Source organism: Chelon labrosus (genome assembly GCF_963514085.1).
Source record: "Chelon labrosus genome assembly, chromosome: 21".
Classification (NCBI taxonomy): Eukaryota; Metazoa; Chordata; class Actinopteri; order Mugiliformes; family Mugilidae; genus Chelon; species Chelon labrosus.
Genome location: NC_140354.1, coordinates 14,365,036 through 14,392,512, shown reverse-complemented (window position 1 = coordinate 14,392,512; position 27,477 = coordinate 14,365,036). Strand labels below are relative to the sequence as shown.

The 27,477-nt window shown below is 43.7% G+C and overlaps 1 protein-coding gene across 1 annotated transcript; it reads right to left on the bottom strand.

The window, feature by feature from the left end:
* trpm4a (transient receptor potential cation channel, subfamily M, member 4a) lies at positions 1-27,223 on the bottom strand. Its single transcript, XM_084569933.1, has 28 exons — positions 26,819-27,223; positions 17,794-17,855; positions 17,522-17,699; positions 16,717-16,897; positions 16,117-16,286; positions 15,856-16,033; positions 14,189-14,253; positions 13,579-13,812; positions 13,218-13,320; positions 12,469-12,587; positions 11,966-12,268; positions 9,869-9,970; positions 9,151-9,279; positions 8,897-9,026; positions 8,481-8,626; positions 8,261-8,373; positions 7,717-7,824; positions 7,575-7,621; positions 6,889-7,121; positions 6,426-6,541; positions 6,203-6,335; positions 5,484-5,658; positions 5,168-5,333; positions 4,868-5,049; positions 3,782-3,914; positions 2,884-2,956; positions 919-1,012; positions 1-755 (listed from the first exon to the last, which is right to left on the bottom strand). The coding sequence occupies exons 1-28, from the start codon at positions 26,888-26,890 to the stop codon at positions 730-732; spliced, it is 3,771 nt and encodes a 1,256-aa protein (XP_084426059.1). The 5' UTR covers positions 26,891-27,223; the 3' UTR covers positions 1-729.
* Positions 27,224-27,477: the final 254 nt, after the last annotated feature.

Sequence of the window (27,477 nt, the reverse complement as noted above, 5' to 3'; positions counted from 1 at the left end):
AGCACAGAGTCTTTATTTTAAACATACAGCATCTGTATAGGCATAAAAAAGTTTTGACATTCAAAAAATAAAAACCGCATATAAAAATAGTTCTCCACCAGACCCACACCACTAACAATACAAACGCTACCATTACCTATGACAGCTTTTGACTTTTATTCCAATATATATATATTTATATGTAATATACAATATATATACAGTAGCCTATAGCTGCTAAATGCTCCACTTTTTTTTTTTTCTGGTAGTGTAGAGCAGATTTATCTTTTCTGCTGGGAGATGATAAAAAGCAGGTTATGGACCAGAGAACTGGAGCAAAACAGAAAACTGAAAGATGCTAAAATGGTCTTTGTGGATTTGTCACTACAAATGATGTCATGTTGACAGATAAACAGCATTTTATCTTGTATTGTGATGATGATGATTGTCTTTCATTGTCAGTTAAGTTGCATCTGGAGCTTAGACCTCAGAGTTTTAAAGACCCCACATAAATTGCAAATTTCAGACGTCAGCGCCTCCTAGTGGTGGGATCAAAAACTACACACAAAAAAAAACAGCTATGCACATGGACAACAAGCTACTTCTAAAGCAAAACAAAAATAACATGCACCACAAGTAAACAAACAAAATAAACAAACAATTGGAAATGATGAGCAGAATAGCTAGTAAGGTGCAAAAATGACAAAATGACCCTGAGGAAACTCTGTGTGTGTGATCCTGGAGTTAGAGTCAACTTGGAGACAACGGAGAAAGATCTACAACAGAAGAAAAAGTAATAGTTAAAGGTAAAAGATCATATCTTGGATTCTGGCACCCAAAACCACAATTACCAAAACCGTGATCGTCTGACTGCTCAAGTTCAATACGCCAATAAACTGCCAAAACACATTTCTATGGCTAGATGTTGAGTTACTTTACCTCTGAGGAACGGAGGGGGTCGGGTGGCTTTGATCAGGTTACTCTGAGACAGAGCTTCGGTCATCCAGGAGAGGGCACTGCAGCAGTACTCCATCTGGTGGAGAGAGAGAGAGATGACAGAGATGGATTTGTGCTGAGAGGGCTGACAGCTGACAGCTGCAGAGAAACCGGACACACCATGCACGGCCACAAACACATACAGAATATACCCATATCCCATGTATCCATGTACATGCAGCCACTGCATCGGCCGCTGAGTGTATTAATTTAAAAATAGGTGGGCTTTTCTAATTTTATTTGGATTTAACTTGCAACGTTTTATTAATAGAAGCAGTGACTTTGAGCTGCAACCTGGTAAATATTCACTGAGATGAGGAATCACCAGAAGCTTGTAATTAACATCCAAGTGTCCTATAAGATAATAGAAATACTGAATTAAGATGGAAAATGAATAAGAAGCTTCTCAACCACGCTCAGTCCTCTCATCAAAGATCTGATAGCAACATATTTCTGGCCTTATCAACAGTAGCAAGCGTTTCCGGCTTGTGATAGGTTTATGAATTTCTTTGTTCACAAGATCAGCGGCCTCGGATCACATTTCAGTCTTGGAGTTTAATACTCTGATCGAGTTTAACCCCATGGATGTGTTCTGGGATATGATATTTCATATGATGATGGATGCATATGAAATACTATATCCCAGATAGATTTGCAACCAAATTTCTGATATGTTTGCTACCGCATTTCTCAAAAAGGGTCCTGCCAATCCTCAGTCTTCTTTCTATTATCAATCAGTCTCTCTCACCTCTTGACATTCCTAAAAAAAAAAAAAACCTGCATACACTCAAAGCACCAACATTTCCCAAAGTGACTTCATCTATAAAATTCTTGTTTGTGAAGGTTCTCAGTCATTCAGCAGACTATATATATATCCATAAAACAAGCTTGAACAAGGGCAACTGGATTTGTGGAGCTCCTCGAGGAAGATCAGTCTTGTCTTTGGTGTTTTAATGGTTTCCTTCATAACTGTCTGACCAGCGCGTCAATGTTTTTATTACATCTCTTTTTTTTTTATTGGGGGAGACCCTCAGGAGGTGATCCTTGGACCTATTTTGATTTCATTATATACGTTACCTCTAGGACATCTGCTTAAGTCCTCCAGAGGTATCTCTTACCATTGCTATTCCAATGACACGCAGATTTGCTCCTCGGTTAAACCCAATAACCTCGCTGCTCATCCTAACGATCTGGCTTCTGGTACAAATTGGCCGTACACCAAAAATGTAATCCAATTAATTTTTTGACCCAATGGATGTTTTTGTTAAAAGGATTTGATTGTTTCACTACGGAAGTCGGACGCTGTATTGGCCCCGTTGGGAGTCCACCTCCAGGAATACTGGGATTATTTTTGACCTACGTTCAAATTTTGTATTCTATATCACTTCATATACTATCTCAGTCTTGTTTGTTTCAGTTAAGACATATCGCAAATGTCCAACCAGTTCAGTCAGACAAAATATGACACTTCCAGGTACATACTTTATCTCAGCCTTTTCTTTTCTCAGCTACTCTAACTTCTTCTTACTTGCATTACTCGGTCTTCTCTAGCACATCTCCAATTTGCCAAAAAGTCAAGCTGTTGGTTCCTCATCAACCAGATTCCTTCACCACTTCCAGTATAAGGATCAAAATCAACATATAAGGCCCCTGCATATAATGCCAAGTTGATGCAGTCGCCCTTTCTCATGATCTAATTGAAGCCTACAAAACTTTGGAACAACCTTCCCCATTATATTGTACACAGGTGTCTTTATGCATGTACACACTGTGTGTAACGTGTCCTTATACCTTGGTGAAGCACTTTGAAACCGTGTTATAAAATAAATCTGACTGGTACAACGACTCCAGGCTTTCTGGTTTCGAAATCATCGGCCTTGCATGCATGTGCATTAATGTACTGCTGACCTCTGTCTCTAGCCGCTGCAACCGGCGGTCGTGGTCACGGATCTCTGCCATCTGCTTTAGCACGCTGTCCACCCTGCAGAATATAACACGCACACATTTATACCATCAGCTCAGGCTGAGTTCAGCTCAGTTTAACGAGAGTTGGGGGCGGTCACAAAAGGTTTTTGTGTACCCTCCAGCCATTAATAAAATAAAATAAAATAATGGAAAAACATGCAAAACATATGCTTGTTACCTGGTATTATTATTTATTCATTTATTTCAGAGACTGGAGTCCGCCATTAATGTGCAAATACATCATGTTTGACAACCAAATAGACAATTTTATCTGTATCGAGAATGTGTGGTGTAAGTACCCTATGAAGTTTCTACAGTGTATAATCAAGAATGCATCTATTAAGTCACAAAGAAAGTCATGAATGCACGTGTCCTAACGTTGCATTATGGGTACTGTAGACTTTACAGCGTTACGAGGATATCGCACTTACAATGAATCGTGGTCGTAGGACATAAAGATGCAACCTTAGTGATTTAGAGGAGTGATTTCAGTTGTGGTCAGCAATTTTTTTTTTTTTGCCGAATCCAGTCGGGCACTGTGTACGGTGGTTCCATGGTGTAACGGTTAGCACTCTGGACTCTGAATCCAGCGATCCGAGTTCAAATCTCGGTGGAACCTACATGCTTTATGTTTAAGACTTTGTGTATGTGTTCCAATGTTCCCATGTGTAGTAAATTAATGCTGATTTATTGCCTGGTGTCAACGGTGATGGAACCCTATTTGCTTTTGTTAGTGTACCTTAATTCTACATCAAATGAATGCTTCAGAAAGAAATGTCTCTCTCTCTCTCTCTCTACATATATATATATATATTCTTTAGCGATATCAAAGGCAACCCACTTGACAGATGTGCGCTTCAGCCGTGCCGAGTCACTCTCCCTCTGCCGCTTATTCTGCGCTAAGAGCAGGTTCTCTTTTTGAATAGCCTCCCACGTGTTGAGTCGGCTGGCCTTCCTACCGCGCAGCTCCAGAGCTGTGGGCGAAAGAAGATCAGTCAATGGACAATGGCGAGGGCAAGAGGAAAGAGCGAACATGGACACGCGTGTTTTGTGGATATCCCTGGAGATCTTGTGGTGGCTGGACACTGGAGACTCTGAACTGGACCGGTCAGCGTGTAGCAAATTTCTGAGCGTCTTGCTCTTTCCCTAAACTTCAGAATACGACAGGATTGTTTCCTGTTTCCCTTATGGGTGTCCTTTTTGTGTGCTACCCTTTCTTCAGTGTGCACTTTATTGACAGGAATATGTGAAGGTAAGAAATGTGAGGTCTGAAGACACCTTGTGAAGGAAGCTAAGTTTAGCGGCAGTCAACAGTTTTATTTGGGCTCAAATTGAAGTGAGTATGGTTGAACATCACATTCAGCCTCTAACCCTAATCCTCTCCCAGGACGACCAATAGAGAGTGCCACCCCGAGCACCGAGGGAGGAAACGTGCCTAGGTTTTAGCCACGATGGTGTTGGTATTGTTACTTGAGTAGTTCACTGCATGGTTACACACAATCTAAGTGGTATACTTTACTATCTTTATCTGCTACTTTCTTCACTTGGGAGATTTAATTTGACAAACAGGACCCAAAAAAGTATTTGTATACCGTGACGGACTTACGTACATACGTTTTTTTTTGAATAAGGCCTCTCGTGGTCAGCTGGAAAAGGTTGGACTTGGCCTTAGCATCCACTTTCCCCTTGTGCATCAACAACTGAGCTTAAACCTACAAGCAGACCTTTACTTTGAAAGAGACAACAGCTCTCTCTTAGCAATAAATGCACCACACGACTTTGTATCAGCTGGCGCCTCAAGAACATTAACCAACCCCATCTCAGTCGAAGGGGAAAGCTTTCTTATCCAGTACAAGCGTTAAGAGCTAATTCCTTGTCTGACATCTCCTTTCACGCATATCTCAGAACGTTCTCTTTTGCTCCTCACCAAAGTGTTGGCTCTTGACAGAGGCGATGTGGCGGATGTATCTCTTGATAAAAAGGTTCAGGTGGGAGATGATGATGAAAGGTGGCGCCAGGCATGGCCTTGAGTGGTACTCCACGGTCAGGTTGTAGCGCTGAAACTTCCAGTAGGTGTCGCTGCGCTCTTGCACTTTGGAGAAAGTGTAGCTGTAGAGAGCAAATTGAAATCTCACTGTATTACGTATACGCAGCTTTCCTGCTCTTTCCGTGCGGTACACATGCAGATGTGTTGTATTTCTCCTGATTGAAAACTACCAAATAATACCTGAACATAGCAATGAGGAGGTTGACCAGTACTATGTTGGTGAAGAGCAGGTAGATGACGAGGAGGATGACGACCAGCCAGTTGGCGTAGGTGCTCATGCAGGGCTCTGCTCCGGCTTCAATTAGTTCAACGTTGTTTGTGCAGTTAATTTCCCCAACTTTATCAGCTACAAGGAAGACCAGAGAAGAAGTTCAACACAACATGTGTATAACCTTGAAGACTCCATCCAGGCTTCAGTCTTGTGATCATTTTGTGCGTTTGAGACTAATTAATTTCACAAGTTTGAATTTGGTAAAATAGAAACTGTGCCACTCACCATCCATTTCATTAATAGGTATTTGTCCAAAAATGTGCAGATACGGCCTGTAGAACACTCGACGGAAGATCCAGTTAGGACGGGGGTCGTACGAGTAGAGAAGAGCCTGGTTGGCCACGCCGTAGGCCATGAGCCACACAGCCAGGAAAAACAGGAAGAAGAAGACATCTTTCACCTGGGAGAAGCAAAGAAAGACCAGAGATGGATTATGTGACAGCGTGGTGTGAGGTCTGTTGTTTCTAAGCTAAAAACGCACTTGGACAGAGGTTCCATGGTGTAACGGTTAGCACTCTGGACTCTGAATCCAGCGATCTGAGTTCAAATCTTGGTGGGACCTGTGTGGTTGTCAATGCTTTATCTCCAGTTTGCAATCACGATGCTCCTGTAAAAACATTTAGCTTCATCTGGCCCTGAGTGTGATCCCTACTTTGTGTGGATGAAAGAAATCCCCTGTAGCAAGGAGCAAGGTTTTCTATGCATCTTTTCCAGCCTCGTAGTCTGAACGTGTTGATTCAGGCCAGTGCTAAAAAAACAGCAGGCTGAGGCAGACAAACCACCGTACAGTAAAGAAACACAACAGAGTACCGTAAAGAAAGGCTTGAAAGGATCTGAACTGATGTGATCCACAACAATACGCCTCCATCAAAGTCAAAGTTCCTTACCCTGTGCTTAAACTCTTTAAGAAACAGCTATTTGGTGTGTTTTTGATTTGCAGTTACCATTTTGCCGACAATGATGATCTTGGGCCCAAGCTGTTTGTGGATGGCGAAGATATGGATTAGACGTAGTGTGAAGACCATGAAGTCTATGGCCATCATGGCTCGGCCCAAATTATACGACCAGGGAAACATTCTGGAAAACACAAATACTCACATATTAACAAACATTTTAACATTACACCTCCTAGATGTGTTGCCATGGCACATTTTGAAGAAGAATCACCTGCAGCAAAGAGCCAGAATGAAGAGAGAAATGGCTGTTAGGTCACACTTGTTCCACACGTCTTGAATGTAGTTCCTCATCCTCTGCATCAAAAACGAACTGCCCACGAAGAAGGTCTGTCAACCAGAGAGAGAAGGACGAAAACACACTATTGAATTTGTTTAGTAAATATTCCTAGGGTCTGACGCTTGTGAGACCTTCAGCCTTCGGTTCCTCAAATGCCATACCTTTGTAAGGTGCAGCTTTTAAAGGAGGTAGCCCTAACTATTGTTCAAGACATTAGGTTTGTCTTACACAGAGACCTTCATATAGCTTGGATTTGAAGTCTGAGTGTTTGAGCATCTAACCCTGAACCCAAATTTGTTCCTAATGGGAGGTGAACACCTAATTTGGCAGCTTGGTTTGGGTGCAAGTGAGCAACATTGACTAAGATAGAGAGGTGCAAACCATCCAACCAACCAACCTGTCGAATCTCTTCGCAGACCAAGGTGAAGACCCAAAAGTAAAGCACAAGCTCCAGGGTGGCGGGGCCGTCGGGGGGCGGCGGCTTGAAGTCCACCAACAGGACGTAGGCAAACAGGCAAAGGAAGAGGAAGTACATCAGCACGTTGCCGAGGAATGAGGTGACGGGGGCAAACCAGAACTGTCTCCACCGGGAAAAAAAGAACGGCCTCTTGAAGGTGGATGGAATATGACCTGGAGAGGAGAGGAGTCGATTCAAGTCACGCAAAATGTCAAATGTTTTTTGAAAATTTCATCATGTTAAAACTTTCTGTTAACAGCACAGTGCAAACTTATGGTACACATGCGCCAGCAATCATATAGCGAACTATGACACATTTACTGTGTCATTGTTGGCGACAGAGGCCGTCCACCCATCAATCCATCCACCATTACTTTTTCTGCCCTTTATCCGAGACTTATTAGCAGTTATTCTAAAGGGTTCACCCCAGCAATGCAATCTTATGCTGTTATGAACTGGGAATTTTCCAGCAGAGACCAAAACTGCTCTTTGCACCAGGCTGTTTATCGCTGCAACAAGTTGAACATTTTAACAGGGAGGTCTACGAGGATGGATCGATTTTGGAGCCAGCCTCAAGTCGCCATTTGAGGAACTGTACCTGCAGCGGAACAATAATTCAAACCTACCGTCTATGTTTTCTTTTAGAGCCCTGAGCTCTTCTGCGTCTTCCTCACTGCAATCCCAAGGAAACAATTAGATTTATTAAAACAGATAAGAAAAACCAGCATGCAACAGTATCTGTTATATGTATCAGCATTTTTTTTTTACTTTTGTATTATATCAGCGAGGGAGAAAACAGTGGCGTCGTTCCCTTCCAAACTGTCAGTGTCTCTGTTGTGAAGGACCGCTACGGAATTCACCTCCTCCTCTTGTTCCCTGTAACGTGAACACACACAGATTTTAATTGACATTTTTGCAAAATGACCCCTGCCTCTCGCCCGATGACATCTGGGATAGGCTCCAGCAGACCCCCGCGACCCTTAACAGGAATAACCGGGTATAGAAAATGAATGAATGAATGAATTTTTGCAAAATGCAAACTGAAAGGGATTATGTTTTATTACTATCCAGCAGATTTTTGTGTCACAATGGGTGCTCATTAGGTGCAGCTAAGGCTCAAGTCACGGTACAGTTTCTTGTTGCGAATATTTTTATTAACACAAATGAAGTCCTTATGTTGCAACTAACTATTACAACTTTTCTTCTACGTACATTTTGAGGCTCTGTGCTTAATTAGTTCAAAATAAAATGGTTTGTGTACCCAGTGTGGCCCTGTTCCCAAGCTAAAATACACAATGATCGCAGCACTGACCTGAAGCTGATAAGGTCTGTGTAGATGAGTGGGGGCAGGAAGAAGGCGAGGACCAGTTTCCAAACCTCGGTGCTCCTCTCCATGTCGCCCCACCAGATCTGAGACAGCAGAGACTACAGCAGAGAGGAAAGGAACGTCACCGCAGCAGCTCAATACCAACATCACTGAGAACGTTTCTGCATCACAATCAGAGACTGCACCCTGTTGGTAGGATCTCTACCTGAACACCGTCATGGCTGAAGAACAGGCGGGCATCGGCCACGGTGGCCATCTGCAGACACGTGGCCCCGCCCCACACCACAGACTTCCTGATGAGGAGGGTGAAGGAGCGACTCTCGCTGTTCTGGTAACACTCACCGAATACATCTTAAAGCGCAGACAAAACAGAGCACAGAAAGTTAAAGGTGACAACAGAGAGACAGAAGGTGACAAGGGTCTCACCAGACACAAACTAGAGACCTTGAAGCTTGGGCTTTTATTTAACACAGCAACACAGCGTTGTTGTCTCCCTCTTCTGGCGGTATGATGTATGCCTACAGTCTACAGTGCCCTCTCTTCTGTCAGTACTCCACAACGAGAAACAATCACACCGATGTCCTCGTCCTTAGTTGCGTTCTTAGCTGTGGTCTGACTCACCTTGTGCCAGGTTCTCAAACGTCTGTGCCAGTTCCTTCATGGCCAGCTTGTTCTCCGTCTCACTCTCGAGCTTAGAAAGCTCCCTCAGCAACTTGCAGCCACCCAGAGCGCTCAGCACGGACTCTCCTGCCTGATAAGACAAACACAAGAGTCCAGTCAACTAACAGATTAGTTGCACGGGTGAAAAAGTACTTAAGTCGTCATTTAAACAAAGTAAATCAGCAAAGACATGGCCATTTATAAACAAGTCTTACCATCTCCCAGAAGTAAATAGCCATCTCACTGCGGTTCTGCAAGACAGCCCAGATGAAGAGGGAAGCCCAGGGTGAGAGGCAGCGCTGGCCTCGGTACATGCACTCGCCTAGCAGCATCCTGTTAACATGCTATGGGTAAAATAGGAGACAGAAGAGTCACAGATCATCTATATTGGTGCTAACGACAATCTATCAGTACATCGTCTAGTATCTGTTGATCTTATTGCTTTTGCATGGTACGCCTGAAGTTAAACTGTCCATCTGGGACCTTTAATTCTTCCTTGTCAAAACCTGGTGCTGTCTTACTCACATTTGTGTCAAGGACTTGTGTGTGTTATGCCCGTAACAGCTAATCTCACTGTAACCTTGAATCTCAAACCCAACGACCAACGTCTGGGGCTGAAGAATGAAAATCCAAAATCTGCAATTCCTCAAGTAAGCAGTTGAGGCTGGCCCCTAAAGCGAATCAATCTGTGTTGTGTGACAAACTTACAGCCTGGGACAAAAAATATCTTGTTCTCTATAACTGGAGTAAGATGGCCACTGGCAAGATGGCGACACTTGGTGCCACCACACTGAGCTTCAAAGCTATACACAATACAGGTAGTGGGCAACAAACATTTGGTGCTGCGCAAGCCACTGACGTTATTTATATGACTTTATTTCATATGTGAGTGACGGTGCACCTCATAGGCCGTTCAGTTCCCTGCTCACTCACCTTGATGGCTCTCCTGGTGCTGACGCTGTGGTCAAGGCCCAGAGGTCCATAGTAGAAAGGGTGACAGACATCGTGCAAAAGGTCCCATAACAGACGGGACACCTACGGCATTACAAGACACGTCATTAAAATAGCATACAGGGCAATAGTATATGTTTAAAGAAAAAGCATCATTATAGGAATAATTAAATGGTGTTAGTTCTATTATTTATTTCTAATCATATTGTGTGCTTTCATTATAGCAAAATACAGAGCCGCTTAAAGGTGTTTTCCACATTTCCGCATAAAAATGACTCAAAACATGAACAGATTTTCACACAAGTTCTGACAGTACACGAACAGAACCCAAACAAACAAATAAAACATCAATATCATTATTATTATTGTTTGTTTATTCAAGAAAATAATCATTTGTACATTTGTAAGGTGCAAAAGTAAGTGAACCCTTGCTTTCAGTATCTGGATTGAACCCCTTGTGCTGCAATGACAGCAACTAAGCGTATTCGGTAACTGCTGATCCGTCGGCTGCAGCGGTGTGGAGGAATTTTAGCCCATTCCTTGATACAGAACCGCTTCAGTTCTGGGATGTTGGTGGGTTTCCTCACATTAGCTGTTTCCTCAGGTCCTTCCTCAACATTTCTGTTGAATTAAAGGAGAACTCCGGCGCAAAATGAACCTGGGGTTAATAACACATGTGTACCGAGTTCGACCGTTCTCTGGTATTTGACCAGTTTTCTTGCAAACTGCTATTTAGCGTATAACGCTCGCCTTCGGGGCACACTTACACATAAAAAGAAATCGCTATTTCTATACCACTAACAAGGCTCACAATATCACCACACTTACACGGTAGCATAACTAGGGTCTCTACATGTAAACCGAAGCATTGAGAACTTTGCAAGTATACAGGCAGTTTATTAAAAAAGGAACTCAGTACCGTTGGCGTCTGGCTCGCATATCCAGGCAGGCGCCATCTTGGGGAAACTGAACTCTCTTTGTTCAGTGCTTCTATGCTCTCAGTGCTTTCTTCCGGCAACAGACAGTTCAGTTTCCCCAAGATGGCGCCCGCCTGGATATGTGAGCCAGACATGAACGGTACTGTGTTCCTTTTTTAATAAACTGCCTGTATACTTGCAAAGTTCTCAATGCTTCGGTTTACATGTAGAGACCCTAGTTACGCTACCGTGTAAGTGTGGTGATATTGTGAGCCTTGTTAGTGGTATAGAAATAGCGATTTCTTTTTATGTGTAAGTGTGCCCCGAAGGCTAGCGTTATACGTTAATTAGCGGTTTGCAAGAAAACTGGTCACATTTGACTAACAAAACAAATGCATGAAAACAAATACCAGAGAACGGTCGAACTCGGTACACATGTGTTATTAACCCCAGGTTCATTTTGCGCCGGACTTCTCCTTTAAGGTCAGGACTTGGACTTGGTCATAAAACAAAACAGGGCACTGAGCAATACCGCAGTCTCATTACACTGATTTGAAACACTTCCGAACAGATGGACTCCACCTCACAGATATATCGGAATATTTTCCCAAATAAACAAATACCAAAGCATTATATTTCCCGTTTCATTTGTTTGATTGGGTTCTCTTTGTCTACTTCCAGGACTTTTGTGGAAACCCGCTGATGTTTTGAGTTATTTTTATGCAGAAATGTAGAAGATTCAAAACGGCACTTTAACCAGCACTCTATGTTATAGTACATACAAAGTAGACAATAATACAAATACAGAAGGTACATCAAAAACTAAACTTTAGACTGATTCAGTTTCTGCAGATAGTTTCAAGTTCCGTCAATTTCCCTGCAGGCGCTTTTGGAAGTGGTTCACAGTGGATCTAGAAGAGGATCATTGTCCTGTCGTAGAAGTCTGTCTCTTTTGTGACTGACTGTGTGACATCTGCATTCACAGTTCATTCATATTTCCTAAAGCATGACCTTTTAACCTCGAAAATGTCCTTTTACCCTCAAACGCTTTTCTATATTTTCTCTCCTATGCTAGGATGTTACTTTAGTGGTTCATTGACACCATCAGCAGCACAACAAAACAACTTCCTGCCATTACTTTCCCCTACCTCCTCTTCCTCACCTCATACAGACTGAGTTCCATCGCTGACGCAGGTCCGGTCAGAGCACTCTGCGGACTCTTCAGAGGCACTGACACGGATCCGTCCATATTGGCCCGGGATCCGGCCAGGCCCTGCCTCTCACTGAGACGCCTCTGGAGAAGAACGTAGGCCAGTGAACTGTCTGACAGCGAGCGATACAAGCTTTCCAACCGTTGGTATGTCAGGTAGTCCAGAATATTCAGACCGTTCTCGCAGAAGAGGCGCACAAACTGGGGCTTGTCATTGATCAGCGCATCCGTCATGGAGTCCTCGAGGTCCTCGTACTGGAAACCAAGTTATTAGGTTTATGTTACGGAAGCGTGCACAAATTTTGTCATAGCGTCTTTTCAAGTCCAACTGACAAATCAAAAGGAACTGTTTTGTCTTGCTGTGTAAAGGATGTACAGACAGCTGATGAATCTCAAAATGTAGGAGCAGGATTCAGGAACAGAAGTGTACACGTAGATTTTGTTTGGATCCTAACCTTCCACTGTATGTCTCCGTTGAAGAGCTCAGTTTTGGCGATGTCCACCCGGTTCCAGGCCACGGCCAGTTTCAGCTCCTCCGTGTATTCGCTTGCGTCGCTGGACACACGTTTACTGGCTTAACACAGACACAGGGATGTTTAAATGTAAAGTTTGACAATGGGCAAAACAATCTATAAGTAAATGTCTTTGGGTTAACGGGACAAAACTGTTGTCATGAAGGCTGTGTTACAAGCTTTTAAGACCCTTAATCTGTCGACCCCAAGGGGCAACTGGGAGCCCAAGCCCTTAGCCCACATTATTTCCAACCTCTACCTGTCTCAGCCAAAGAACTCTTCCCCCTGACTGTATTTTCACCTACCAACTCCTCCTAGATAGGTTTTTCATCTTTCTGATGATCCTACTTGGGAAAAGTTGCTACGATAAAGTTGCTGCTTCACCTGCTCCTCTCAGGTTTTCACCTCTCAGGTCTGTTGTGTCTCCAGCTGTGATTTAGATATATTTACTGTAACTGTCTGCAAAACATTGCTGGAGCACTTGCAGTTCACAATTTTGTCATCAGTTGACCTTAGCTCTCTGATCAGAGTTTGTGGATCACTCTGGGTTTAAATCTAAAGCATCTGAAGTTGCGGCTCCTAAACTTTGGAACTACGTATTTTTGTGTTTTTTGTCTCTTTTTGCTTCTAAACCTTCAATTTACAGTACGTCTGCTGCCTTATTTTCTATAATAATGAATCATTTTGCTTACCTCTAACAAGGGCTTTGAGGAGAACTGTATCAAAGTCATCTGAACCCTCCTGTTCCCCGTGAAAGACGGTGATGAGCTCTCTGTTCTGATAAATACTCAAAGCCTGGATACACAGACGTGGTGAAGGGAAACAAAAAAAAAACACAGATTAGATAAGTGGACGGGATAGATTTCATCTTATATGTCTCCAATGCACAATAATAGGGTTATTAGAGCAACAAGTCTGCTTATGAGTCAAAATTGACATTTCCATGACACACCAAGCTTCGGACTGACTTGTAACTAATGTTTCTCATGTACTATATAATACACTTGTGTCTCAGTCCCAACTTTGGCGTCACCCATGCGAAGAGACACTCACGCTGTCCACCAGGCTCTCCAGATCAGCCGTGGCTTGAAAGTGCTTCTGGACCTTGTCGCGGATCTTGTCTCGGAGATCCGCGCTGAGACCCTCAGCCGTCTCCCCATCGGGTGCAGGAGACGTGGGACTGAGGGAAAAGTGGACGTCCGCCAGCTCACTGATAAAATCTGCAGCTGGACCTGAACCAGCGAGGACGAGCCAGGGCGTAGATTTCCTCAGAGAAGCATCTAATCTCTATGTACACAAAATAAATGACAGGACATGTATCGGATGTCTTGTATTTACTCACAGAGATCTTTTAAAGGAGCTTTGAATCGGAAAGTATACACATGGCAGACTTGAAATAGAGCAAAAAACCTTAGCAATCAAAAATACGGTATAAAATCCGGAATAAAGTGACCTCCAATGTGAAGGAAATCCTAATTTTGAGAGCCATTGACTATTTTATTAACATCATGATGAACCGTGAATACTAAGCCTCGTTGCTCAAGTATTTTAGTTTCTGTTCACGCCTTAAATGAACTGAAACCAATTGTGTCTTCCACGCTTGGTTGCAGATACGAGAAGGCGTGTGCATGCAGGACGAGACTTTATAGGACGAATTCCTCACCTCCAGCATACCGGCGTCCCCTGAGATAAGCATGCAAAGCACTGGGATTTCAATGCTGCCACTACCTGTTGTTGGACGAGATTAGAAGTTAGAAAACAGCTCTTTTATGGGAACGTCGTGTCAAAACAAACAACTTTGCAAAGAATAGCATTGAGCAGCTGATATTGTTTTGATATGCCCTGATTAGAAGCATTAGTCAGGGTAAGTTAAAAAAAAAACAGGATCACACAGCTTCACCTACAGCTTCACGGTCACAATCCAATTCTCTATAATACTACTGCATTATATGTCTCTGCATTTCTGCATAGTTGCTTCAACTAGTCAAGTTGCAGTTTACACCTACAGTATGTCGGTCCAGACTCATATAATATATGCAGTAAAGGCCTTGAAGGGTTTTTATAAAACACTATTGTACAATTTGTGTGAAGCTTTTGGATATTAACTAAGAAATCACTTTATTATCTGATCACATGAGACTGTGGGGTTATAGTGACCTTTGACCCCCGCTTTCTAATGATTTCATCCTTGAGTCAAACATCTGTGCCACATTTTAAAAAATTCTCTCCTTGACATATGAGATTTGCAAGAATGGGTTGGACAAATGGACGGAAAAAAGCGGACTACGGGCCACTGCTGGCACGGAGGCATATTATTAGTGCTAACACATCTAGCAGGAGAGTAGCTCCAATGCACCACACACTGCAGACACTTGGAAAATGGAGAACGCCTCCTCCTTTACTAATGTCCAATGCATTATGGTTTTGCATAACATCAAGTCATTTTAAAATAATGTTCCACCTCTGTGCTGGCATAGATAGTGCCTTCTGCTTTGCTGCAGAAGTGGGATTGCGACACAAATCAGGTATTTGATGTTAAGCCTGAACGGAACTTTGTTTGGTACCAACTGGATCTTCAGCTTTGGTTGGTTTTAGGGATTATGTAAGTTTTGTTTTCCATCAATTGCACTAAAAAATCGTCTCCTAATCGTTCCTAATAACAGGAGGAAGGCTTAAAGGGGAACTGGTCCTTATTTCTGGCATAAAATGCGATCGTTTACTCACCCATATAACTTTTGTGTAATTTGTATTCCTTTGGGAGATATTTAGATCTGCATATATCCATATAGTGGGAGTGAATGGGGCACCGAAACACAGCCTCTAAATAAGGCATTATCTGCCGTGAAACTTGTTCATTTCACCAATATTTTGTTATAATACGCTGGGGCTATTCCCCGTTGAGTCCAGAGACCTGTTATCATCATCCGGGGTCATGTAGGTCAGTCTACAGACCCAGGATGATGTCTTCTGACCTGGATGATGTCATCTCTGAGCACTGCACGAGACAAGCCCGCGGCGGTCGGCTTGTTTAACTGTTTTTTGCTACTGCTATGGTTCGTCCACAACCTTAGAATTGGAAAAGCATTCAGCCATGTTGTAAAAAATTAATATTGGTGAAATGAATGAGTTTCGCGGCAGATAATGTGTTATTTAGAGGCTGCGTTTCGGTGCCCCAGTCACTCCCACTACAGATTTACGCTGATCTAAATATCTCCCGAAGGACTACAAATTCCACAAAAGTTATATGGGTGAGTAAACGATTGTATTGTATGCCAGAAATAAGGTCCAGATTGTAAAAACAGTAGTTCCCCTTTAAAGAGATAATCTCACCCCAAATGCCAGTGCGCTGATGGGAAATGTAGTCCTCTAGACTAGCGCGGAAGGCCGTCTCTCCCCCCCGACGGCCAACACTCCCATCGTCCACCAGCAAGAAAGCCTGGCAGTTGTTGTCCAGGCAGCACGAGTCCCGTGACGTGTTCTGGACGTAGTAACGAGCCGGGAAACTCCCCTTCAAGCACACAACACACAAGGCTTGTAGAAACTCATGCAACACACCTCCTGCTATGGAACAGAGTACTACACGACGGGTACCTGGGCGTTGACCAGCTGCTGCTTGTTGTGCACGAGGCCCCAGGGAGCCAGTCCAATCGCAATCACTTTCTTCTGAGAGAGAGCTGGAGCTGCGGCCCCGTGGTCCCTCACAGCCTCGCCTACACAGCGGGCTACGCCTTCCCTCAGACCTCCTGTCAAGATCCAGGCCCCTGGGAAAGAGGACAGAGAAAAGTAGTGTCAGAATAGTATCTACATGCAAGGGAAAGTAAACACAGACTAAACATTCATTAGCTTCCTGCGACGGACATTATGCTAAGTGCATTTTCGATCTGGGGAGACCTGCTGACCAACATAACTGTCAGCAAATTTTGCAGTACTCTCTGCTCTGTAAGAGGCTGACTATCCTGGACAGCAAAATGCAAAAATGGAAGATGGTAGTAAGTGATTTCAGACTGACAGCATGTTTTTGTTGAAACTTGAGACGCAGACTTTATTACTTTGCTTGCTTTCCTTCAGAGTTTGTGGAAACGTATGGTCTGTTAACTTAAATATTGGAGGGGATGCCTCTGAGGAGTCAGCTGAAGCAGCTGACAAGACATTCTACAAACGTGACAGAGAACAGAAACTGCAGAGTCTCACCTGTGCTCTGTGCCGCTCTCACTAGCCCTTTTCTCAGGACGTCTCTGACCCACGTCTTGATCTTCTCGTGGCCTTCGCCCCCCACCACCGACACCACCAGATTGGGCGAGGGCAGGCCCCAGTGAGCGGTCATGAGGGTGTAGACGATCTGAGGAGGCGTGTCGCACGACAGCCGCAGAAACTGGACAGGACAGAGTGAAGTCTGTGAACTCCCACCTCAACAGGCTCAGTGAGGATGGACCTATTCACCAATCTAGTTCTTATCAGGCACAACATTATGACCACCTTCCTAATATTGTGTACATCTCCCTTGTGCCTCTAAAACAGTTGTGACTCATCAGAAAATGGACTTCTGAGGGGGTCCTGTGGTTATTGGGGGGGGCCTTTGGGTCCTATGGGTTGAGGGCAGGGGCCTCTGTGGATCATCCCACAGATACTTGATCAGTTTGGGATCTACTGAATTTGGAGGCCAGGTCAACACATTGTGCTGTTCTTCATGTTTTTTGACTTCTTCCTAAATAGTTTTTTTGTGTTTTCCTGTGTCAGGCTGCATCCTGGGGATGGCTGCTGCCATTAAGGAGAGTCGTTGCTAATGGGTGGGGGTGCCTTGTCTGGTCTAGGTGGGTGGTACATGTCTAAGTAACATCCACATGAATGCCAAGTCCAAAAGTTTCCCAACAGAACATTGTATTGTCACAAGATGGTCAATGTTATTAATTTCTCCTGTCAGTGGTCATAATGTCGTGGCTGATTGGTGTATATATGACAGTATGTGTTTGTATGTGCGTTCCGCAATCCCACTCACATGGCTGTGTCTGCGTCCGGCACCGGCAAACTCCAGCTCTCCAAAGGCGTCAGTGGGATACTCTGACGAGTGCTGCCTGCTGTCCCACTGGGTGACAATAGCTGATCCGAAGAAGTCCCCCGTCGCCACAGAGTCGTGCACGTCCCGCACACCACCACACTGACACAGCGCTCCATTACTGACAACACAAAGCAAGTAAACCCACACGTAGGACGTTTGCATCAATAATCCAATACGTTTCCGTACAGAGATGACAGAGGAGGAGAGATTACCTGAAAGAGTCTTCGACAAAAGTAGTACACACTCGCTTCTTAATTATTTTGGGTATCCAACTCTGTGGACGAGAAAAAACGTTGATGAGAACAGGGAAATAGGAAGAGTGCAGGTCACACTGACTGAAACTATTACCACATTTGCACCTGTTGCAAACGTGCAACCTGTATTTGGACAACCTGTTCAGATAATATCAGTTAATGCCAAGTGCAAATGCGCGCAGGTCAGGAATGTATCAACCAGAGCTCATTCAGACAAGATCAGGTTCTCATTCTGAGTGAACGTCAGCAAGTGGTAATGCAATTCATGCAGTTCTTGATCAAAGAGGTTTGTCTCTATAATATTGCAATGTCTTAATCTCACTATGTGAAGTGCTCTGAGAGAGCACACACAGCTTATTTGCATATTGAGACTCCCGGGCCAGGGATTGTGGGAGCAGAGTGGCGCAGCGGAAGCGTGCTGGGCCCATAACCCAGAGGTCGATGGATCGAAACCGTCCTCTGCTAATTGTAACATTTTGGGGAGGTGGCAGCCCACTGCTCCAAGTGCAAACACTACCGTATGAACAAATAGATGGGTCAAATGCAGAGAAAGAAATTTCCCCACGTGGGATCAAGTATTATTTTTTTTAACAGTGAAACGTGTGGAGTCTGCATGTTCTCCCTGTGTCTGCGTGGGTTCTCTCCAGGTACTCCGGCTTCCTCCCACCGCCCAAAGACATGCTGGTTAGGTTAATTGGTGATTCTAAATTGGCTGTAGGTGTGAGTGTGAATGGTTGTCTGTCTCTCTGTGTTAACCCTGCGATAGACTAGAGACCTGCGTAAGGTGTACCCCATTTCTTGCCCAGCGACAGCTGGGATAGGCTCCAGCACCCCCCGCGACCCTTCACCGCGGTTACAGAAAATTAATATATGAATGAATGAATGTTTTGAAGGCGATACCGACAACCTGAAAACTTGATGCCTTTGGCTACAGCTGTTGATAAGATAGAGAAAGACATACACCCCAAACATACACTAAATCAGGCGTGGCTTGCTGCAATCATTCCTTATGGTAATTAAAAGATTCCTTTGTAATGAGCTTCATATGGAAGTAATGGAGAACAGACCCTCTTCTTTGCAAAATTATGCTTTAAAATGATGAGAAGTTGACGTGAGGCTTCGGCAATGTGCAATTTCATCCGCTCATTATCTATTATCGCTTCTAGAGGGAGCCCATCCCTGCTGTCATTGAGCAAAAGGCGACAAAGACAGTCTGTCACAGGGGTAACGCAGAAAGACAGACAACCATTCACACTCACAACCACGGCAAATCAACCTAACAAGCATGTCTTTGGACTGTAGTCTCACATAATTATGTCCTTGTGTTGCCGCCGCTACACCACAGATCGGCAGATTGCAACAACAAAGGTTGTCAAACGTACAGCGAGTTTCATAGCTGGCTGTACAAAACTGTACAAATTTAACTTATACTGAAATACCAGGCAGCTGGTCTAGACATGATTTGCCTGTTTCTAGCCCCAAATTACATCCAGCTGAAATGGTGATGTCATTTTTTATTTTTTTTTCACAAAGGAATCCAGTGGTTTTCCATTGCCTCCAGTCTTATTTGGAAGGAATCTCAGCTAGTATGGAGACGGAAGAAAAGACACAGTCTTCTAATGTACATACATGCATGTGAATGGTTTTAGCATCACTGATTTAAAGCAGATGATCTGAATCTATCCTTGAGTGTCAAGTCTTATTTTCAGCAGTCCAGTTTCTGAAGCTGTGTGAGTTTCACGTGCAAATATCAAGGGAGGAATGTACTCGAATGTCACGAGATCGCACACACACAAGGATTAGTGAGATCAGCTGTTTGAAGGAAAAAAGGCCGAAATGAACCAAACTGTCGGAGCAGCAGAGGCAAGATGAAGGAAGAGAATGAGAAAAATGTGAGGTACGAGCAGGGAGTGTTTCAAGTTGCAGCATGATCGCTAGTTTGCAGTGTCACGCTCCCCAGAAGCCGTTGGTAAATAATGTGTTTACTCGTGCAGGTGTGTTGATGTGTTATGCAACCACCTCCACTGAGCTGGTTTACTGCTTTAAACCTTACATTTGTTGCTACAAGATGAAGCCGATTCATTGCAAAGATTATCTGAGTGGGGACTGGTTTAACCTGATGCATCTCCTTCCTTCATCTGGCCGAGGTTTGATTGGACTGACAAGCTCAACAACCACTCAACAACCACAATGACAAATACTCCAGCACTTCCCTACTACTACTACACAAGGTTCTTACCCAGTGATCATCAGTTTAATCTGTCATCTGCCACCAACCATATCCCATCTTCTGTGCAAAAACCAGAACGTAGTGTCTGCAAACCCAGATGACCGATCAGCCTTAAAGGTGAACTACTGTTTTTTACAACCTGGACCTTATTTCTGGCATAAAATACGGTCGTTTACTCACCCATATAACTTTTGTGTAATTCGTATTTCTTCAGGAGATATTTAGATCAGTGTATATCCATGTAGTGGGAGTGACTGGGGCACCGAAACGCAGCATCTAAATAACACATTATCTACCACAAAACTCGTTCATTTCACCAATATTTTGTTATTGTTCGCAAGTGCTATTCCCCGTTGAGTCCGGAGATAGCTGTTATCATCATCCGGGGTCTGTAGATTGACCTACAGACCCCAGATGATGCCTTCTGACCTGTCGTCGCACCCGCGATGGTCAGCTTGTTTACCTGTAATTTGCTACTGCTACAACCTGTAGATTGAAGTACAGACCCCGGATGATGATAACAGCTAACTCCGGACTCAACGGGGAATAGCACTAGCGTATCATAACAAAATATTGGTGAAATGAACGAGTTTTAGTATTTTGCTGCGTTATTTAGAGGCTGCGTTTCGGTGCCCCAGTCACTCCCACTACATGGATATATGTGGATCTAAATATCTCCCAAAGGAATACGAATTACACAAAAGTTATATGGGTGAGTAAAGGACCGTATTTTATGCCAGAAATAAGGTCCAGGTTGTAAAAAACAGTAGTTCCCCTTTAAAGTAGGAATGTTTCTGAATACAACAACTGTCATGGCTGAGAGCTACAGCACTAAATTTTCAACTAAATTGCCAACTCTCGCTGAGGGAGGTCTACCGAAACCTTTCCAACCCAACCCAAGAGACCATGGGCGCAAATAAAAGTTCTTCTTCTCACCTAATGAAATCCTCAAATCTCTGCATCCAAGTTTATAAGGGATTCATGCAAACTGTGCCCATGCATTTATGGAGCTGTTAGCGCTCTAGGGTTAGGGTTAGGTTCCTTGAATGTTGCCCAGACACTTACGTGGACGATGTTGGATCACCACCAAGACAGCCCGCTTTTTGGGCCATGTCCCAAAAGGTTAGCTTTGATATCAAGAGAGCAAATCAAGTTACGGCCTAGAACAGTCTTGGCACAGACTAAATCAATTATTATCTACTTTATAATTCAGCCAAAATTTTCTCAATCGCTTTTTGTGCAAAAACAAGTTGGGTAACTGTCAACTCTTGCCCCTTAATATCCGCAGTCTAACAGAATATACCCCTTTAATTAAGAGTAATGCTTTAGATTTCCTCTGCTCTGTTTTGTCTCCCCTCCTTGAAACCCATGCAGATATGATTTTGCTGTGCAGTTAATTCCCCAGCACTCCCTTTATACTCACCCCTTATACAACCATCTACCACAATAAAAGTCTCTATTTATCTACCCCTTTTTCCAAGTGTATGCTTGTGTTTTTGTTCTGAGAGACCAGCCACCCTTTTGTTTCCGTGCAGAATAAAATCAGCCTAGCTTTACTGTTTTGACATCAAGCCAGGTATTGTGTGTCTTCCATTGTGTCGTGCTCGATGCCTTCACCTAAGCCTGCCGGGGCATTTGCTTCCCAGGTAGGGTGTGTCCTGCTGTCAGACATCCAAGCAGACAACTTAAGCACCGGGACGACCTTTATTAGATGTCTGTTCACTGTCGTCGGTACGTTCTGTACTGGCTGCAGTTTTGCTTTTTGGTGACAAATTGTACTCGTGTTAGCTTACGCATTCAGCTGCATTGTTGAAGCTTGGAACTAGTCCTGAGTGACAACATCCCAAGACTCCCTTTAAATTACACCCTATAGCTACGTATGGAGAAAATGCATTGCAACTTGAAACTTGTTAACGGTTAGACCCCTCTTGCAGTGGCAGTGGGTTTGGCTGGTGCATGGGTTTAACTAGAGTATAACCAGATGTGGCAGATTAGGAGACACCACTCTATGGCTGCAGAGGCTCGCTGTGTCTTCGCTGTCATCTTTTTGCCCTTCTTAAATGAAATATCCCGTTGTTTTTTATAACTCTATCATCTTTCTCACATTCATGTTGCGGCCCCTGGAGTACATGGGAAGAAAACTGATGGTACATGGACGCGCATAGAACAAAGACGCACTGTCAAAGGATGACTTTCTCTCAGGCTACAGTAGGTCAGCTGCTTTTATATTCGGGGAGTCTAAGAAAGACTAACAGACAGAAATGACCAATAACATTGGCCATCTTGTGACAATTCAATGTTCTGCTGGGAAACTTCTGGACCTGGCATTCGTGTGGATGTTACTTAGACATGTAGCACCCACCTAGACCAGACCAGGCACCCCCACCAAATAGCAATGACACTCCTTGATGACAGCTGCCCTCCAAATTCACTACATCCCAAACTGATCAAGTATTTGTGGGATGATCCACAGAGGCCCCTCTCCTCAACCCATAGGACCCAAAACCCCCCCAACAACAACATGCTGTTGCCAGACACCACAGGACACCCTCATGTCCATTCTCTGATGAGTCAGAACTGTTTTGGAGGCGCAAGGGAGTCCTACACAATTTTAGGACGGTGGTCATAATGTTATGCCTGATTGGTGTATATACTATATATGTATCTGTCTTTTGTGTGTAAATACACATTATTTGTTTGCCTTTGTGTGTTATTGTATTACCCATGTTAGGAGGACTTAAATCTGTTGACCCAGTCACATTGTGGGGACTCAGAGTCTTTTTGGGGACATTAAAGGGGCCCATTACATAATTCATTAGATTTCATTCTAACAACTTGGTTTAAGGTAGGGTAAGCTCAGGTTTAGTTTAAGATTATCATGTCATAATGTTATGCCTGATCAGTGTATAATATATATTATGATGCTGACTTCCATCCAGTTCCATCCAGTGAAACATTGAACTGAGAACCAGCATGCACAAAATCAGGACGTCCCCTAAGTGGAATGCAACGTTAACACAACTGTGCTTCCTGTACTATGACAGGTGAAAAAGGTCTATTGTCTAAAGTGGCCTAACATGTCATAAAATCGTTACATAGACAGGAAGAAGCATTTTCTAGTCTGGATGTACGTTTCCTACATACCTTTTATGTCATTTTCAACTACGTACACAGCATTCATGTTTTGTCAGTTGCCTAGGAACACAACGTGATCTTGGTCGAGCTTGTTCCCGGGTGTAATATTCTGCTGATCGGCGTGAGAGAAGGCGTAACGAATGCCTATTCTTATAAAGCAGGTGGAGCTGATGAATGAGTGTACTGTTGCGCAGCGACAGAATTCGCAGAAGACTTAAATCCAAACAGGTGCATCGGTTCCAGGAAGCGATGGTGTTACACTACGCTTTGTTTCTACTGTATTTTTCAATTCCAGGAGTAATGACATGAGCTCAAAGCAATCCACTGAAACATCCACGCCTTTTGTTTTCTCTGAAATGCCACTGACAAAATCTAGTTAGTCCTCCAGAAGAGCAGGATTTAACTGGATTAATACAAAGAACACATAGCGAAGTTATCACCTCCAGCAAACTCCAAGAGACCTTCCTACTTGCCTGTATGTTTAATTTAACTTTAATCACAGTTTTTGACCGACTACCATTGAGTTGCTTCTAATATAACACTTAAAACTGTGGTTGGAGCTGTATACACAATGCCCCCCTACCTGAATGATAACTTGCTTTTCCATCCCTATCGTCAGATATAACTATTATGATCGTTTCCTGATTCAGTACCCCAGTCGGGACAGGGCAGGAAATAAACAGATGATCCTGTTGTCTGTTTATCTGGATGATTTGTTCTTGGCTCTTAGCTCAACCAGTTCCTGAGTTTTGCCTCCTTTGTTTTACATCATTTTAGAAATTAGTTTTTGTATAAAGATCGCCTTTACCGACACCTGTAGGGAAGTTGCTTTGTAATCAGTTTATGGAAGTTTTAATGTCCAGTGCTTTTCCCACCCACCCATCCATCTGCCCAGACCTCCTCCCTATGCTGAAATGCTAAATAACAGCGACATCTGTCTTCTTCTTCTGCTCCTGCTGTAATTACTACAACCACTGGGACAATTAAGTGGAATTATGGCTTGTAATAACAACCTAGAGGGTTGTTTTTTTATGTGAGGACTATGTGATTAGAGCGCAATGATCTCGGTTTTGTGTCCAATGTCACATCTGAGCAAGAAAACAAGGTTAGCAGCCGTGACTATGTCCAGTTACTTCTAACATCTTTTGCTCAAGTCTCTTCAAACTTGCCAGTGCTAGACAGATCAAAGACCGGGTTCAGACATCGTTTACAGCCCCCCTGCAGCGATGCACTCACAAGTGGCCAGCCTAAAGCACAGGTGTGAACAAACCCAGGGCGCACTGAGGTCGCATTTGAGAGATCCGATCTCTGACCACCCGACGTCTCCAGGCTGTCTGGGACACATTTGACCTCGTTCCTTTGTTAGTTTGAACACACAATAACCTCTTACCGGAAATGTTTCTGTCACTGCTTCCAAACAGCGCAGAGTTGAACTTGTGGTTTTCAGGGTTTGGGTTTAAACTGAGCTTTGTGCAAGAGTCTAAAATAACCAACAATGAGGCAGAGATAAATAAATACATAACAACTTCTTCTTTTAAGTTCTTAAAGCTGGGCAATTGCAATCCGACCACCCAGGGTGGATGTCAGTGCAAGGTCTGAATGGGGCCTTACTCTTTTCCGTAACTCTATTCTGTCACTGTATAAAACTTTTTTCACACCACATATTTTAACTAAAGCGTCCCAGTAAACAATAGGCACTTTTGGTATACAGGAACTATTCTTTGTGTGTAACAGCAGGAAGTATCCCTCCTTTTTCTGGTGCAGGTACTGAGAACAATCATAGTTGTTGAATTTCTGTTTAATCTCTGCTCTTTCTTTCTACTTACTTCAGGGGAAGTACTTCCCCACCGCAAGAGGAACCTTTAGTGACGTGAATGCATGTTGATGGTCAAGACCATAGACTGTGTAAAGATTTTTTTATTGTATAAGCAGTCTGTGGTGCAGACATGTATAGACTGATTGCGGTGCATGAATGCAGTTTACTGTTAAAACAACATGCAACAACATGAGGAGTTTGGGCTTTAGCCAATTTGCGACAGAAACATGTTGCAATAGTCTCCCTGTCACCAACTTGGCTATTACAGTAATTCATGGCTCCCATTAGAAATGTGAATGAAAATGTTCTTGAGGGTATGTAGTTTTCGTTGGAGCTCCCCGGCTGGTAGTACCGTTAGGGAGCTGTTTGGTAGGACAGCACCTTATCTGAGCGAGCCAGCATGCACAACACAAGGAACCGCACAGATAGCTCATGTAAATGGAATTCAGCCAGTTTGTGTTATTAAATACACATGTGCTTTTCATGCTATGACAAGTCAAACAGGTTCCCCATGCTTTTAACACACAGAACCAAGATGCTAATGCTAATCTATCGAATTCAGCTACAGGTGGGCAGTGAAGCCGGCCCGCATGACACTGAAGCGTGCCTGTTTTTGCTTCCTGTATAAAACTATTCAGTCACAATGGAGATGGAGAACATTCCAGGGAAATTTGAAGCTCACTCCGCCGCTGAAATGCCCTTGCTCCCTTTAATATCATGAAAAGTTTCAAAGCGTAGCCCAGCTGGGACCAATAATCGCTGCACTTATAGCAAACCCAGACGGAAGGCTTTGAAGGGCATTTCTGAGATATGCAGCACCGCCTTTTTTTTTTTTTTTTTTTAATATCTACTGACTTCCAATCACATATTCAGCATCAAACACACTCGGACATACTGTAGACATATTGACTTAACGCTCACCTGCTCAACTGACACATGATATTTGTTTGGCAAAGAGCCACAGACTCCAATACTCCTACACTATTACCTCACATTACTGTTAACAGATAGATGTGAATACAGCACGTCTATAAAACCGTGCAGCCCTCACATTCCTGTATACGATATACCTTGCACATACCTGTACATAACAACCTATGGACTCATTTATTGCGTACTTGGTCTCTATTGCTCTGCGGCCCCTTTGCCAAGGCAAGACAAGACACAGTCAAAGTGGAGATAGCAAGTTTTTTTATTTGCCTATGCCCGTACGTATTGTGTGTTCACGAAATTGTGTTTGAATAGTCCACAGGTTTAAAAAGGTCAGGGAGTATACTCTTTCATGTGGCTCATTTTGTACGTAATCTCTCGTCCAGTCTCTGTTTCCACAATAAAAAGGATATATTCGTGGCACAAATGTTCTCCCCAAACATCTAAACAGCTGTGAACAGCTTTAGAAACATTAGAAACATTAGAAAACACCCCAGAAAAAGTCGGACAGATTAAATCAAGAAAATGTTAGTTCTTTAGAGAAGGAGAAAGAGAAAGATGAAAGTTTGATATGTGGAATAATGTGGAGCAGCTGCTGATCGTGCAGTTACGTCTACATTTTTACTTAAGTGTGAGATCTAACTTTAGTCTGAGTTGAGAGATACTATCAGAAACTCCTGCAGTCAGCCGGGACCCCTGAGACTTCATACCAGCAGAGAGAGCCTGGAGCCCTATCCCTGCATGTCTCAACTGGAACAGCAGCATCTTCAGCACCCAAACTCCTTCTCTCTGTTGCTATCAAACCTAACCAGAGAGCTTCCCACGTCCTCACTGCTACACTTCTGCTGCTCTCACAGTTTTCGCACACATACCTGATCTTTCTCTTTCTTGCTCCCAGCTTTTCCCCCTCCGCCGCCGTTCCTCTCTCGCTCCAACTCATTCATCTTGCGTCCTTCGCATCCGCGTCGTGTGATCGCGGAGCTCCGGCTCCGGCTGTTTATCCCGCGGGTCCGCCCACAAACCCCCGGCGGGTGAAGCCAGCGCCTGCCCGCTGCCTCACACTAACCTTCGCAAGTGCGGGCTCCTCCGCGGCGAACTGCGCCTCTCCCTGGAAAGAGCGCAGGAGCGCAGGGCGCACAGACGGAGAGTCTGCGTCTTCAGGAAGTCACTCAACATCCTGTCTGATGTGGTCGCGATTGGAAAAATGTCAACACACACCCATCGGTTTACAGCAGGATACAGGAGTTTAAAATAAGCCTAAATCAGGTGACCTCACCTGTCCCGTTCAACCTGTAAGATGATAACACTCATTTCTGTCACATATTTAGTCTGATTTTAAGAATCACAACATCTCACCAGAAGCTACCAAAGTTAAACAGTCTAAGGATGAAATCAGTCCACAGACATGGTGCAGGTTCTGGTCTGCAAGGTGCGTTCAGATCCCTTCGCATTATAAACCTTCAGAATCAGGAAAATAATTATAGAAAACAATCTGCTGTCAAAGAGCAAGACATTCCCATCATACCCTGAG